Below are 13,544 nucleotides of genomic sequence, written 5' to 3' on the forward strand. Positions count from 1 at the left end.
CTGTGTCTGCGGCGCAGGGCTCCGTGCCGGCCCGGCGTTGTGCCGCGGCAGGCGCAGGAGTGTTTCGCACCGGCTCGCTCTCAGACCCAGTCTGTGTCGGTTTGGGGAGTGAGTGAAACTGTGCTCTTCTAACGGTGTAGAAAAAATGGTCAGTTGAAAAAGGAAAATGGTGCTGGAGGGAAGGTCACCCTCCTACTGCAATCTGTTTGACACGAAGCCACGCTCCCCAGAGAACTCGGATTTCCTTGTGGTGTTCCAGAGCCAGGAATTCATTGTCCAGGTAAGCAGGGGTGTATTCCTCCCTCCCTTCGACGTTTGGGGTAGTGCCAGCATTGGATCAACCGGTGGGATCGGCTGCCTTAAATCTGCAGTTTCAAAGACCTAAAATGATGTGTCTGTATCCTTAGTTACAGCTGCGTCTCGCTCGCACAACCCTCCCCTCTTTTCCTCTGTTTCTCACCTCATTCTGTAATTCTCCACTCAGCATTGGAGAAGAGAAACTGCCTTTCTTTCTTCATGTGCTGTACAACATATTTTTTTTGTTCTGCAAATAACACACCAAGACAGGCTTGTGTGGCTACAAAAATAAAATGACTCCCTCCTTCCCTGAGCACCATTTTCCCCCCGAAGTAATAAGTGCAATGTAGTCAAAAGATAATGTAATTCAGTTAGCAGCCACTGGTTGCTTTGGGTGTAGAGGCAGTGTCTTTTCAGATTATCCCTGAGGGCATAATTAGGCCAAGAGCAGGGAAAACCGGTAGCGGTGATGCAGGAGAAAGCTGTGCTTTCAAGCTGTAGTTGTGTAACAGAAGTTTGCCTTTGACAGCATCTCTTCAGACTATTGTAGTGCCTGTTCCTCTTACTGTGATTGCCTTCAGGCAAATGTACCTTCCTGTAGGTAAGCGGAATATTGCTTAAAGAGTGGGTTTATTTTAGCACTGGCGTTGGATTTCAGCTAAATGTAGCCTCGCCTCTGGGGCTGTACAGGTGTTAGCCCTGGTAGCTGCCTGGTTGCAAATACCTGTATAAAAGGTGCTCTGTAATAGTTGCTTTTTAAAGTCGTAGCCAATCTTGTGTTGTGAGAAAATGCTAATTCCCTTTCCATCAGTGTTCAGTCTTGCATGAAATACAAATAGATCACAAAGTATTTAGTGCCTCCAAGTAACAAATATAGCTGGAGAGAGAGGGGCTGACAACTGAAGTCTCTGGCTCTGGTATCTTTGCGGTGGTGCCATTTTGCTGGGTTAATGCTTTAGTAATTGCATCTGTTGAGGTACATGTCATGGAAAGAACTGAAAATAGCAGCAAACTTTTTGTATGAATGCTTCCTGTGGTGATTAGTAGATCCAGCTTAACATGTTCTCATTTGGTTGCTGCTTGTAGATTCTTGAAGCAGTCCCTGCTGAGCTGAGAGTTTTTTCGCTTGGCCTGGGTACCAGGAGAATTTTGTACGTGGTGAAGTTTGCCTTTGCAGAGCTCCTCATCGTCAGGCCCTTCGCTGATTTTTCAAGAAGTGCGCTTAAATCCTTCGTTAGCTGTAGCAGCAGCCTCCAGCTGTTGTTTTAATAGGAGAGGTGACTGCAGAGAGCCCAGTGTGAATCCACGGGGGTTCCTTCGGCGTCCCCTGTATCAGCTGTGCTTATCTTACAGGTACAAAACACTGACTCTCTCTTCCATTTTCCAGCTGCCATGAAGTCAGTGCAGCAGTAGCGCAAAGACCTGTGCTCTGTTTGGGTTGTTAACCATCGCTGCTCATAACTGCTCTTTGAGTTGCCAAATGTTTTATAGCGATGGTCAGACTGAAAGCCAAACAAATTGTCCTGCTGGATAGGAAAGCAAAGGCTGGCAGCTGTGGGAGCCATGGTTTTACTGCAGCTGACTTCTGGAGACATGTGGAGGCCAAACACCGCGTCGCTCAGTGACAGCCAGTTTCATCATCCCTATCAAATTATAGTTGTATTTAGCAGTGCTTCAGGTTCCCTTTGGTGTGCTTCTCTTAAATCTGCAGGAATAAAACAGAGAAAGAACAAACTTGGAACCCTGCAGAGCTGATCGTTTGCTTAGGAGATGGCAAGGAGCTGGGTTTCTGAAGCTGCTTATACTGTGTATTTCCGACGGGCTTGTTGCTTTGATCTCTTCTCCTGTCGCACTACTGAATACAACTGTGCTTCTCGTGGTGGGCAACACCGTGGGAATGGGTTGATACCCAAAGACTGACCCCCCTGACGCTGCACAACTTCTTCTGCCGTGTCTCTGCTACCACAGGCGCAGTTTTGCTGCTGTCCAGTTGGGTTGTTCTGTCTTCGCTGGTGAAGTGAGCCTGCAGCGTAGCACCAGGGCGTCGGGATGCCTTTATTTCCCTTGTGTCCAAAGGCAAGTGGTGTTAAGACATTTAGGTGTTAGGTGCTTTGATCTATGTTTGTCAGCGTGTATGGGTGATCGAGGGGCTGGCTTCAGAAGAAACATTGAAGGCTGGGCTGTTACAGTGCTTACCAACCTTGTTTGAGATTAGGTTCTTGGAAGTACTGGGTGGCTTTTGCTGTCCTTTCTTGGACCGAGGTTTCCGGTGCCTGCAGCTCGCAGCTCTTGTGACCGTCTCGGCTTCCCTCGCTGTGCTGAGTGTTTGGAGTGTCCGGACTCGGGAGATGAGATCCACCGTGCCGTCGCCGCGCAGAGACTGGTGCTGCTGGGTGTGTGCTTTTGCAGGCTCTGTGCTAGAGTGTTTGGGATTCGGCGTGCGGTACGTGTGGCTGCTGAACTCCAGGTGGCACTGGCAGCTCGCAGCTGGGTCAGGGATCAGGAACGCTGGCGCAGTCCCCGAAATGTGCCACAGGATTCAAATATTGGCCATGGGAAGACTGAAAATGAGTTTGCAATACAGCAAATGATTCTTAGTAAGAAGAAGTAATACAATGACTGAAAGCAGGCGGGGTTACGCCTACTAAACTTTCTTGCAGTTCCTTAGAAAAAGTCTGTGTAAATAAACAGTGAATACAGAGTTACAGGGGAAGAATCCAGGAAGCAGAAGATGTGAAGTCCCCCAGTGTGGAAGCTGCCAGGAGCTGGTGGTGAGCTGACTGCAATGCTGGCGCAGATGTAGCGGCTCATCAGGAGCAGAGTAGATGGAGAAGGCTTGGTTTTGCAGGCCTAATTCTTCCCTCGTGTAGGTTCTGGAGCTGGCTGAATTACCCTATGTATGACAGAAGAAAATAAGCAGAAATGCATTAATAGAAGAAGTGCATCCTTTTTTTTTTTTTTAAGCTTTTGGAGGGGCTTTGGAGAGTATAGGCATTTTGAAATTAAGCCTCTTAAGGTGGAACAAAACACAAGATCTGTTCAGGCAAGGATAAAATTTACTGTGCTTTCTTTATGACATGAAGCAGTCCCCAAGCAGGGGGACAGTTTATACAAATGGAAATGTGGAGAAAGAAGTGTGCGTGGAATGACTGAAAAAGAGAGACTCCATAAGACACAAACAAACAAAAAAATCTTGTCTGTAGCAACTTGTAGTTCTGTCTCCTACTCTTTGTTTTTGTTCTAGGTACTTGAGGAGGAGTTGACAGTGATGTACAGTTCTTTAAAGATGTTTGTGTGCCTGCTGTAGGTGACCCTACTTCGGCAGGGGGGTTGGACTAGATGACCCACAGAGGTCCCTTCCAACCCCAAACATTCTGTGATTCTGTAAGTTCCTGAGATTTCTTGAGAATCTTCCTATGAATAAAGAAGAGAGACTGAGGCTCTTCCTCCTTGCTGAATGACATGACCTCGGAGTTATGACCCATCCTGCTTGGCCAGCTGGCTACTGCCACTTGGCGGGGACGAATTTCTGGGCTGGGCACACTTTTGCTGTCTCCTGCGCAGCCATCAGGCCAGCCAAGGTAGATGGAGGATGTAGGGGGAGATGGAGGTATGAGGCAGGGCTCCAGAAGGCACCGAGGGACCCACAGGCCCTCCATGGGGAGAGTAGGTGAGTGTGGGGGGCAAGCCCAGGGTCCTGGCGATGGAGCTGCTGCTCTGGCCCTAGCAGGGGAGCTGAGGCAGTGCGGGGCATTGTGTCTGTGGGGAACTGGTTCTTCTGTGGGACAGCCTGTCCAAGAGTCCCATCATATCTTCTTTTTTCTGCTTGCTTTCCAGCCTGAGTGAGAATTGCATGTGCTCTCCTCCTCAGTGGAGGCTGTGTCTTCCCAAACTCCCGGACAGAGGCGTGGGGATCCTCTTGCTGTTCAGAACACTTGAGGAGTTTTTATCTGGCAGGTCTTTGTCTGGGATGCAGTGTCTGAGAGCAACTGGAAGGTGGCTTCTGGACATGGCTGGTTAGTTCTGTTTTCTTAGGATTGTTCTGGTGGATGGTGATGGGTGTTTGCTTGCCAGAGATCCCTGTTTGGGAGTAGGGGAGCAGCTGTTCTACTCTTGGGATGGCAAAGCCAACGTGGGAGTTAGTGAAGCTACCTGGGCTGAGGGAGGGACATCTTTTCTCCACCTCACCTTGGGTGAGAGGAGGTCTAGAGCTTGTGCTCAATTTGGGGGATGGATTAAAATGGGGTGGGATGCTGTGTTGTAGATGCCCATGGCCTCGCTTCTTTAAGACATGCTTTGCTGTGGCTGTCACTAGTGGAGGTCACCAACAGAGTGCATTCATGGCAAACGTATTGCAACAGCTCAGCAAATGGTCTGGCTTACCACGTCGCTCTTTGGTGAAGGTGCCAGATACGGAAGGCTTTTCTCTTGGTGTTCCTTCAGTACCAGTAGATATAGGTGAAAATGTCAGTGGACTTGGTGGCTGTTTTTGTCATAGGCACAGTTTGACAGGAAATTCTGCCTTTGAGTGTTGGAGGTTTTCTGTTCTGCTGCCCGGGTGGTTCTGTGCTGCAAAGGAAAAGGTGCTCTTAGATTAAAAGGGATGGCTGAGCCTAAGTGAAAAGCCAGATTTTTAAGAATTTTTTTAGCTCTTTTATGATCAGCTGTGTTGAGGCTGGAATTTATTACAGCTACTGGCATTCCTGCCCTTGAACTTTGCCAGTCTCATTTTCTTGATACTAGGGGTTGGGTTTGCCTGCCGAAGCAGCTGTATTTCTTTCACTAACCTTAGTGGGCTCTTACTGCATATTAAAAATGTTCAAGGTGTTCTTTGTTTTGTGTACGATGAGAAGGATCTGAAGCAGCATTCCAGCAGCTCCACTGAAAGACCAAGCTTTCCATCCATTTTGGAGTGACAGTATTTTTGCATAAAAGATGCAGTCCTGAAATCCTTGCTCATGTCCTCGCTCCTGCTTTGAGTTCATGGAAGCAAGTCCTTCCACAAAGCACAAGCCTTTGGTACTTTTTAAGAGCACTTTCTTCTATTTCAGAAAAGGAGGAAAACCTAAAGAGTAGGTCTTGATGGGCTTGGCAAGGGTTTCGTGAAGGTTGACCAGTGCTAGGGATGAAACTGGAGGTTTCTCCTGTCATGCTTGGGCAATCTGAAAAATTCCACTGCCCAGATCCCACTTCTTTCTGTTCTGGTGTAAAGTGCTGATATAGGTTTAACAAGTTCCTCTCACTGACAGTGTTTCTTAGGGTTTTTTTTTTAACTAATTTTCTAGCTTTAGTCAGAGCCTTGTCTTCTGGGCGGTGGCTCAAGCGCAGCGGCTGTGTTGTGGCTTCCCAGTGGTCCTTGGTGGTGCTGGTGGGTTCCTGCTGGGTCGCTGACCTGCGGCTCTGGCCCTGATCCGCTGCGCTCTTGCAAGGCGGCAGGAAACTGGAAACTCTTTTTCCCTGTAAGCATTCTCCTCGTGTGAAGTTCCCCTTTCTGCACTGAGTTCCAGTTTAGCAGGTAATCATTGCTTCGGAGCAGAGGGCTGTTATTTAAGGAGATTGCTTGACAGAACCACAGTGAGTTGCCAGCTGTGGATTACTCTGAAGAAAAGCCTTCGGAAAGTCGTTCCAGTTTGTGGAGCAGAATGTGACATTGGCTTGGCTTTTCCCAAGCTTACGCTGGCTGCGCTCTTAGAGAAGGATGGCTAAGGCTTTTTTTTTTTTTTTTCTTGTCCCTTTTGAGGATGTTTCAACCACTGATCTACTTCGTTTGTTTGTAATTCAATCTTGTGCTTTGTGCTTTCCAAGTCTTCAGTTGAAGCAAGGTTTTGGTGGTGTAGAGATCTCTCCTGGAAAGAGTCTCTGGGTTTTCTGGACATTTTGCCACGTGGGGTTAGTCAGCAATCTTTGAAAGCTGTTCAGAATGGCTGTCTTACGGATGTATTTGACTGTGCAGGTAGCATGATACTGCCTCTGACAGGGACAGCTGTCCTTGTGGGAACTGGGGTTATCGTAGCTGTATCTGTTCTGCTTTCAAAGTTAAAATAACGTAATTGTTCACAAGTACACATAATTCCTCCACGTTCAGGAGCTTAGAAAGACTGGTTATGTGTATGGCACTGGTAAACTAGCAAAGCCACAGCCAGAATACCTTGCCTTCCTGGAGCATGGCGTGAGAGTGTAGATAGCAGTGTCCTGTCTCGGTGGCTGGGAGCTCAGTAGGATCCCTCTGAAACTCAAAGCATTGATGGAGAATGGACTTTTCAAACTTCTTTACATGATAGAGTTGAAATGCTGCAATGCAGTTTGAAATGGTTGCAGGACACTTTGGCCCTAGACAGTGGAGCAATTGCTGTCAGCGATGCTGGTCATCTCTTTGGTTACAGTCTGTGGTCTGTTAAAATCCCATTGAACTGTCAGGGCAAGCAGTCACCAAATGTTTGTCAGCCTGGTGTTATTGCCTGATAACACTCACTTCACCCAGAAGCTTGCTTAGAAGCTTAATTCATGTCCTACTATAGTAAAAGTATGGTAAAAAAGACACTTTTTCAGTAAAGTTTGGCAGGCTTCTAGGTCATTCAAAACTTATCTAGAACAGAATCAACTAACACACACAGTTCGGATTAAATGTTCTTGTGTCTTTAGTGAGGAGTTGAGATGATTACTGTGAGCCTGCTTAGAATTTAAGGAATCCTTGGAATGTTAGGCTGTAGAAATAATAAATGGATTGATTTTCTGCATCTTTAGTGTCTGAAGATATGTAGGGACTGTGAGCAGAGTCCCATGAAGACAGCACCCTGTATTGTTTGGAAGGTGGTTTATCCAATATTCACTTAGTTACTGCTCACAAGTAATATCTCTTAAGAAAAAAGAAGTGAATGTGTTCACGGTGAGTCCTGGCATACATAGGTGCAGATTCCTGGGCCATCAGTAAGATTCCATTCAACCACGATTCGCCTTAGCAGAGACACGGTGAAGTTGTGGCGAAGCTGGTGGAAGAGATGAGCTAGCCTGGGCTGTCAGAAGGGTGGTTCAGCAGAAGCTGTGTGGTGGGGATGGACCTGAGAGCACCCTCAGGCTGGTTCTGGAACACATCTTCTCCCACGTTTGGTTGAAACTCAGTGCTGCTTGGTTCTTGTGTAACCCTTTGCACTTTCTTTTAGCCTGAACTGGTTTGCTGCCTGTGTTACTGGCCAGCAGTAAAGCAAGTATGTGAAGAAACAGGCTTGCCAGAGGTGGAAGGACTCTGCTCACCTGGAGGACATGTGTGAAGAGTGTTTGGTCTTGGTCACTGCTGTTTTATCTAATGTCCAAGTCGAGAAGCATGGCACAGCCAGTCTTCACTGCGATGGCTTAGCAGGGTAACGACGCTTTCCACAAAAGCTGCTTACGTGGTGAGGACCAAGTTCAACAGCTTTGTACAGTGCTTGTAAGAAGTTGTGCACGTATGCGCTGTTTCTTCCTGTAGCCGTAGCTGTGACTCCTGGCAGCAGCAAACAAGATGAGTAAAGCCCTTCTCATCACTCAAGCTGGCTGAAGTTTGTAAGGCTCTGTTTTGATGTTGAACGTGTACAATTTTCTTGGCCTTTATAGGAAGCTGTGGGCGCTGCACATGGTGGAAGTTGATTTAAGTAACTTAAGAGAAAATGCTGCAGCTTTGGGCTCCGGAGCTTGGCACCTTGCTCGGTTTGGCTGCTTCCTCTCTTCCCTCAAACAACTCGGTAGCAGATCTGGGCGAGCATGTCCTATTTCCAATTTACTTTTAATCTACAACCAGCAGCCATAAAGCAGCCATATTACTGCTGCTGAGAAGTGATCTGTGAGAGAATAATCTTAATGAATGCTGTTGCAGAATTCTGGAAAATGGGAGAAGCATGGCTAGGGCTGTGCTGGTTGGTGTCAGTGCGGACTCTGGCTTGGCCGGCTGTGTTGGAGGAGGAATGCATCGCCCTTTTCCACGCTCGTCAAGAAATCCTGTAAGGACGTGGATTCCAGCAGCGCAGGGAGGTCTTGGTTGAGATTAGACCTTGCTGGTCAAGGCTGTTCACAAAGAAATGCAGAAGAAACAGGCAGGACCGACCCAATGGTGGGACGCAGCCGAAGGCAGTTGTGTGTGCTTGGCTGTGCCACTGACAAGTGTCAGTCAGAAGTGCCCACAACGTTTGCTGGGTGCCATCCTGTCCTAGGTAAAGGGGTCCCCAATATTGCCCGTGGCTTTGGGGATGATCAGTTCTGTGTCAGAAATGCTCATCAGGGTTATACTGATACCTTTCTCCAGGAAAGGATTGGGTGATCTGCTGTGTGGAATACCAAGGCTTTTGGGCTTGCAACAGTTTGTTCTTCCATGCTATATTGGCTTAGCCTGGAACATGTTGGGGGGGGGGGGGGGGGGCCGTTCTGGGGGTTATTCGTTTAGGGAGGAAAAGGTTGAAATATTGTCCGTTCCCACGGAGCTGGAGGGCAGAGGGAGCTCAGGATGGGGGAGCAGCTGACACTGAAGTCACCAAAGCCTCCCTTAATCTGGCCCTTGGCCCCTTTGCCACCTTGCAGAGGGTCCCGGCTGCTTCTCCTGTGCTGGCCCCAGGGTTCGTACAGTCTGCTGGAGAGCTGCCGCGGGGAGCCGATCGGGCTGGAACCGTGTGTGTCCGAATCCCTGCAAGGCTGGAGCTGGCGCGAGGAGACGGGAGCAGGCAGCGGGTCAGGAAGCAAGAGGAGAGCAGGCAGGGCTCTGCCGGCTTTCAGAGGCAGAGCAGATGGAGCAGCAAGCTCCAGATGCTGCGGGATTCCTTGTTAGCTGTGTGTGTCTGCACACGGTTTGACTTTTAGCTGGTGCAGCTGCTGTGGTGTCTGCTGTCCCTGCCGTTCCCGGCTGCCCCGGTGTCCGCGGAGGTGTGGGGGGCTTCGGGGCGCAGCCGCACTCCCCTGGGACCTTGCTGTGTGAGACACACGGTGACAAATGAGCAGGGCAGGGTGATCGGGCCACCTTTCGGTGCAGGAGATGAAGACTGGTTCTGCTGAACAGATGGCTTATTTCCCTGAGAAGTTCACACTGGTTGGAGGGAAGGAGACTTGATACCTAAAATTTTATTTTTTTTTTTTTCCCCTTGAAAGTGTTAATAGAAACATCAGCCTGAAGGGGCTTGTTGAGATGTGCTGGGTTTGGGGACAGCCAGGCCATCGGCCTGTAAACGCTGCTGTGCGAGTGACACCGTGAGGCTTCTCAAATGCCTCTTAGTGTTGTGCTGATTTGGAAGTGACTTTTAATCCTTCAGACACGTTGGTTTCTAAGCACCTTTTTCAAAGAGGAAAATACCCGACTCCAGCAGTTTGGGTAATAATAGTACTTAGTGCTTAATGAACGTCGTGGAATTAATCCTCCTGGGCCAATAAATTGAGATGAAATTGTGTTGGTCTTGGCTGGGGAGCAGGGAAGTGATGTGAAATCGGCTTTCCTCTGGGCGTGGAGGAGTGGCTGTCTTCCTGATGTGATTGCTGTGGCTCCACCAGAGCCAGTGGAGCTGGAATTGGTGAAACTGGTGGAACTGGTGAGCCAGGGAAGTTTGGGTTCAAGCTGAGCCCTGCATTTCAGTTCTCTCCCTCTGCCCTCGCAGCTGTGCTGCGGACTGGGAGTTGTCCTCCAGGCTGGGTGGGATGCACTGGGAAGAGCAGGAATAGGTCTGCGTGGTGCTGGGGCAGAGTCTGTTCTCGGAGGGCGGCTGAGGGCCGGGGAGATGTTTCTGGTCCCGTGTCCTGCTCCTTGCCATGGGCTGTCCCTTGGGGTCAGCGAGATGTCCTGCATCGCTGGGTCAGGCCTGTCGGCTGCTGGCCCGTGCTGTGGAGAAGTCTTGTGGCCACCCCCTGTCGATTCCCACCAGGCTGAGGAACATGGATGAATCTCCCGCTGGCAGAAATGGTTTCAAGTTGGCCCAAGTCCCTTGGGTGGCCGTGGCCTTCGCTCTGGTGGGCTGAATCGCAGGGAAAGTGCTGTGAGTGGGCACGGACGCCTTGTTGGTGGTGTCACCTTGGGGTCAAGAGAGAAGGGCAGCATTGAAATGGCGATGGTTAAATAACTTTGTGTACCAGTTAATGTTTGGTGTGTCGACTACTGCAGGTTCAAATCAATTGTTTGATTAATTTGTTTGTTTGTTTTCAGGTTACAGACTGATTGGAAGCCATTCTGGGGTGAAGCTTTGTCGGTGGACAAAGGTGTGCTCTTTTTCTCATTTTATAAACTGAACAAAAGAAAAAGCTGGAGACTGATTCTGGTGTTACAATTTCCAGATGAAATACCCTTTAAAAATGTGATATTACTTGCACAAAACCAAACTTCATCTTCCAAGGAGTAGTTTTGCATTTCAAGCTCTTAAAATCCTGCTGCAGAGTGTGAGAATGCGATCCTGGCAAAGAGCTGGGGACATCATTTTCTGTTGTTTGTTCCTGTTATTGTGCTGCCTGCTGAAATATCTGCTGCCTGCTGAAACCTATGGCAGGAGCAGAACGCCGCAGAGAACGGTGGGAAAGCCGCGTCGCTGGCGTGAGGCCTTCTGCAGCAAGGGTGCCGCAGCCCCTCCGTACACTCGACGGGGCTGTGCACCCTCACAGGGGCAGCTAAACCCCATGTTGTGCCACTGGTGTGTCTGGTTCGTGACTGGCTTTCAGCATTTGCCAAGTAAGATTTAGGTAGCAAGGTAACTGTCCCTTGTTAACGCTAGGATTTCTTTAAAATTGGTCTTTGTGGGAGCGTGTGTGTATGTATAGGGTTGTGTATGGTGTGTCTGTGTGTGCGTGTACAGATATTTGTATGGAGAAGTCATCGTCCAAGCCCTGCGGCTGTGTGGTGTGGGCTGTGTAAACCAGTAGCTTTTGGAGTAGTTTGGCTGCAGACTTGGGAACGTTCCCAGCGGGGAGGCACGGAGCCCTGTCGCACACACTTCAGCCTCTTCGGTGTGTTTATGGGTTTGGCTGTTGTTTGCGGGTCCCTGAAGCTCCGAAGTTGAAAGCTGGTGTATAATGCTACCCACTGGGGGAGTGACATTGATAGAACATAGTGAAGCCTTCAGCGTTCCCAGGATGATGAACTATGGGAATCATCACCTCATTAAAATGCCAGCACATCTCTTAATTCTCCTGCTGTGGCAGGGATCAGTTCCTTGGTGTCTCGGCTCTCTTTTGCTGCATGATTAACTTTGTTTGTTTTTGAGAAGAGCCCTTTGAATGGCAATCACTGAAGTGGGTGGCTGCAGCCAGGCTTTCTTACTGAAATGCCTGGTGTCAATGAACTGTCTCATCAGGAGACTTGTTCTCCTAAACAGTTTAAAGAGCCCACTGCTGCATTGTCGTGGATGTCAGATGTGCTGATCCCACTGCTGTTTACTCATACAAATATTTCTCTTTACTATCATTTTTAGTGTCAGAGAAGGCCATGAAATCTTTAAAGAAAGAGTTGTCAAAATTCCTCAGTGCTGTGACTGAGCAAGAAAACCAGAGAACCTATTTTTATTAAAGAACCAGAATTTAATGCAGCACTGTAAAGCCATTTCACAAAATAAATAGCAGCTCTGTGTGCTTAGATAGCACCACGCTATTTTTAGCTTAAGCAGGAGTTGAACGTAAAGTGCTCTAATAAATTGAGCTGAAATTGGTTACAGGCAGTGGCTTTGACTCAGATTCACACCAAAACGTGAATGTCTGCAGGAGGCTTGTTTGAGATTTGTATCAGCAGAAAGCAGGAGCAGGGCGAGAAGGATTAGTATTAAGCAGAGTTGCACAGCGATATCTCAGATTAAAATGATTGCGTTCCATCATATTCTCGAAAAGAGCATAAAACCTGCAAATTTCGGGCAGAGTCTGTTGATTGGCCTGGGCTCTGAAATCCCACACATAACTTGCTCTGCTAGAACTTGTGAATCTGCTGAAATCTCTGTCTGGGTAGAGCGATGGGCACTTTCCGGTTTGTTTAATCCCCCAGCTGTGTAACAAAGCTGTGCCTGCGCTGGGGGTTGCCTGCGTGTTCTTTCCCGGCTGCTCAGTGGCGACTTTCTTTTGGATCACCTGGGTTCTTCAGGTGGAGGAAGGTAGATAAAATTTGAAATAGGACATAATGACTTTGAGTCTTGAAAGTAGTAAAGATTCTTTCTCGTTTGTTATTCTTTAACTGAGATAATAAAAGACAGTCTTTGCTCCAAGCAGCTTGCATGCTGAGTAGGAGATCAGTCCCGGTGGGCAGGCTGCTGTAGTTCTGCGGAGGAGAGGGCAGCGTCCTGCCGGAGCCGCTGGCTGCTGTGAATGAAGGTTTAGAAGGTCAGGGCATTTATTTAATTTAGTGCTAGAAGAAATACTCTGCTAGACAAATGAAGAGTGGAGCATTCAGTAGTGCAGCCTTGAAATTGATCCTTGTTACTCTTTAGTGGGCTTTTACAAGAATATTTCTTGCAGCTGGAGTGGCTTCACCTGCTGGCTTCTGCTAGCTGATTCGGGTAAAAGCTTCCCTAAAGCACATTGTTATGCTGGGGTGTTGCAAGGAGTTTTCGGTGATGTTAAAGTTTCTCTCCTCTAGAACAGCTGTAAATTTGACATGGCAAATGCCTGGCTTCTGTGAGGACGTGTATAAACAGAGTGTATGCTACTCTGTGCGCTTCCTTCTGCGTCTGTCATTGTTCAGCCTTGCTCCGTAGCCGTGACCTGGCTGGCAATGTCTGTCACCAGCGGCTCTGAACACCGGAGTTACTGGTGACTGGAAACGGTAAATATGCCCAGGAGCAGATTTCAAGCCTTTGCACTCAGTGTGGTTACAGATGGTGTGTTTTAACTTTCTTGGTATTTGTATGTGTCTCTCTGCTGGTAGTCGATGCTGCGAGGCCGAGGAGGCTGCTACAAACACACGTTCTACGGAATTGAGAGCCACCGCTGCATGGAGGCCACGCCGAGCCTGGCTTGTGCAAACAAATGCGTCTTTTGCTGGAGGTAAAATACCGATGCAGTTTTACTTTGGGGTGGGGGCTCTGTTCCACCTTGTCCCTGCCCTGTTCCTCACACCTAGGGCAGTGTCACTTGGGTGCCCTTTTCGCCTGGAGATGGGGGAGGAAGGGTTTGGGAGGGAGCAGCGTTGCTCCCCCCTCCTGCCTGTGTTCCTGCCCTTCCGAGAGCTGTGGATTTATCATGAAAATCCACATTCATCACGCAATCTTCACAAATTTCAGACACCTTAACAAAAAAAAAAGGAATTCCTCACATGAAAATCAAAGTAACAT

At 48.5% G+C, this 13,544-nt stretch overlaps 1 protein-coding gene across 8 annotated transcripts in view; it reads left to right on the forward strand.

The window, feature by feature from the left end:
* The window catches only part of TYW1B (tRNA-yW synthesizing protein 1 homolog B), a 110,828-nt gene that overhangs the window by 21,696 nt on the left and 75,588 nt on the right, over positions 1 to 13,544 (forward strand). For 7 of the 8 annotated variants that reach the window (XR_012765921.1, XM_075440321.1, XM_075440325.1 and 4 more), the window contains 2 exons: positions 10,448 to 10,500; positions 13,139 to 13,257. The exons of the other annotated variant lie outside the window; for it this stretch is intronic. Coding sequence is in view for 6 of the 7 variants with exons in the window: in XM_075440321.1 (XP_075296436.1) it covers positions 10,448 to 10,500; positions 13,139 to 13,257 (172 nt within the window). In the remaining variant the exon portion in view is untranslated. The remainder of the gene's footprint in view (positions 1 to 10,447; positions 10,501 to 13,138; positions 13,258 to 13,544) is intronic. 8 annotated transcript variants of the gene reach the window in all.

The sequence above is a fragment of the Opisthocomus hoazin genome, chromosome 20 (assembly GCF_030867145.1).
Source record: "Opisthocomus hoazin isolate bOpiHoa1 chromosome 20, bOpiHoa1.hap1, whole genome shotgun sequence".
Classification (NCBI taxonomy): Eukaryota; Metazoa; Chordata; class Aves; order Opisthocomiformes; family Opisthocomidae; genus Opisthocomus; species Opisthocomus hoazin.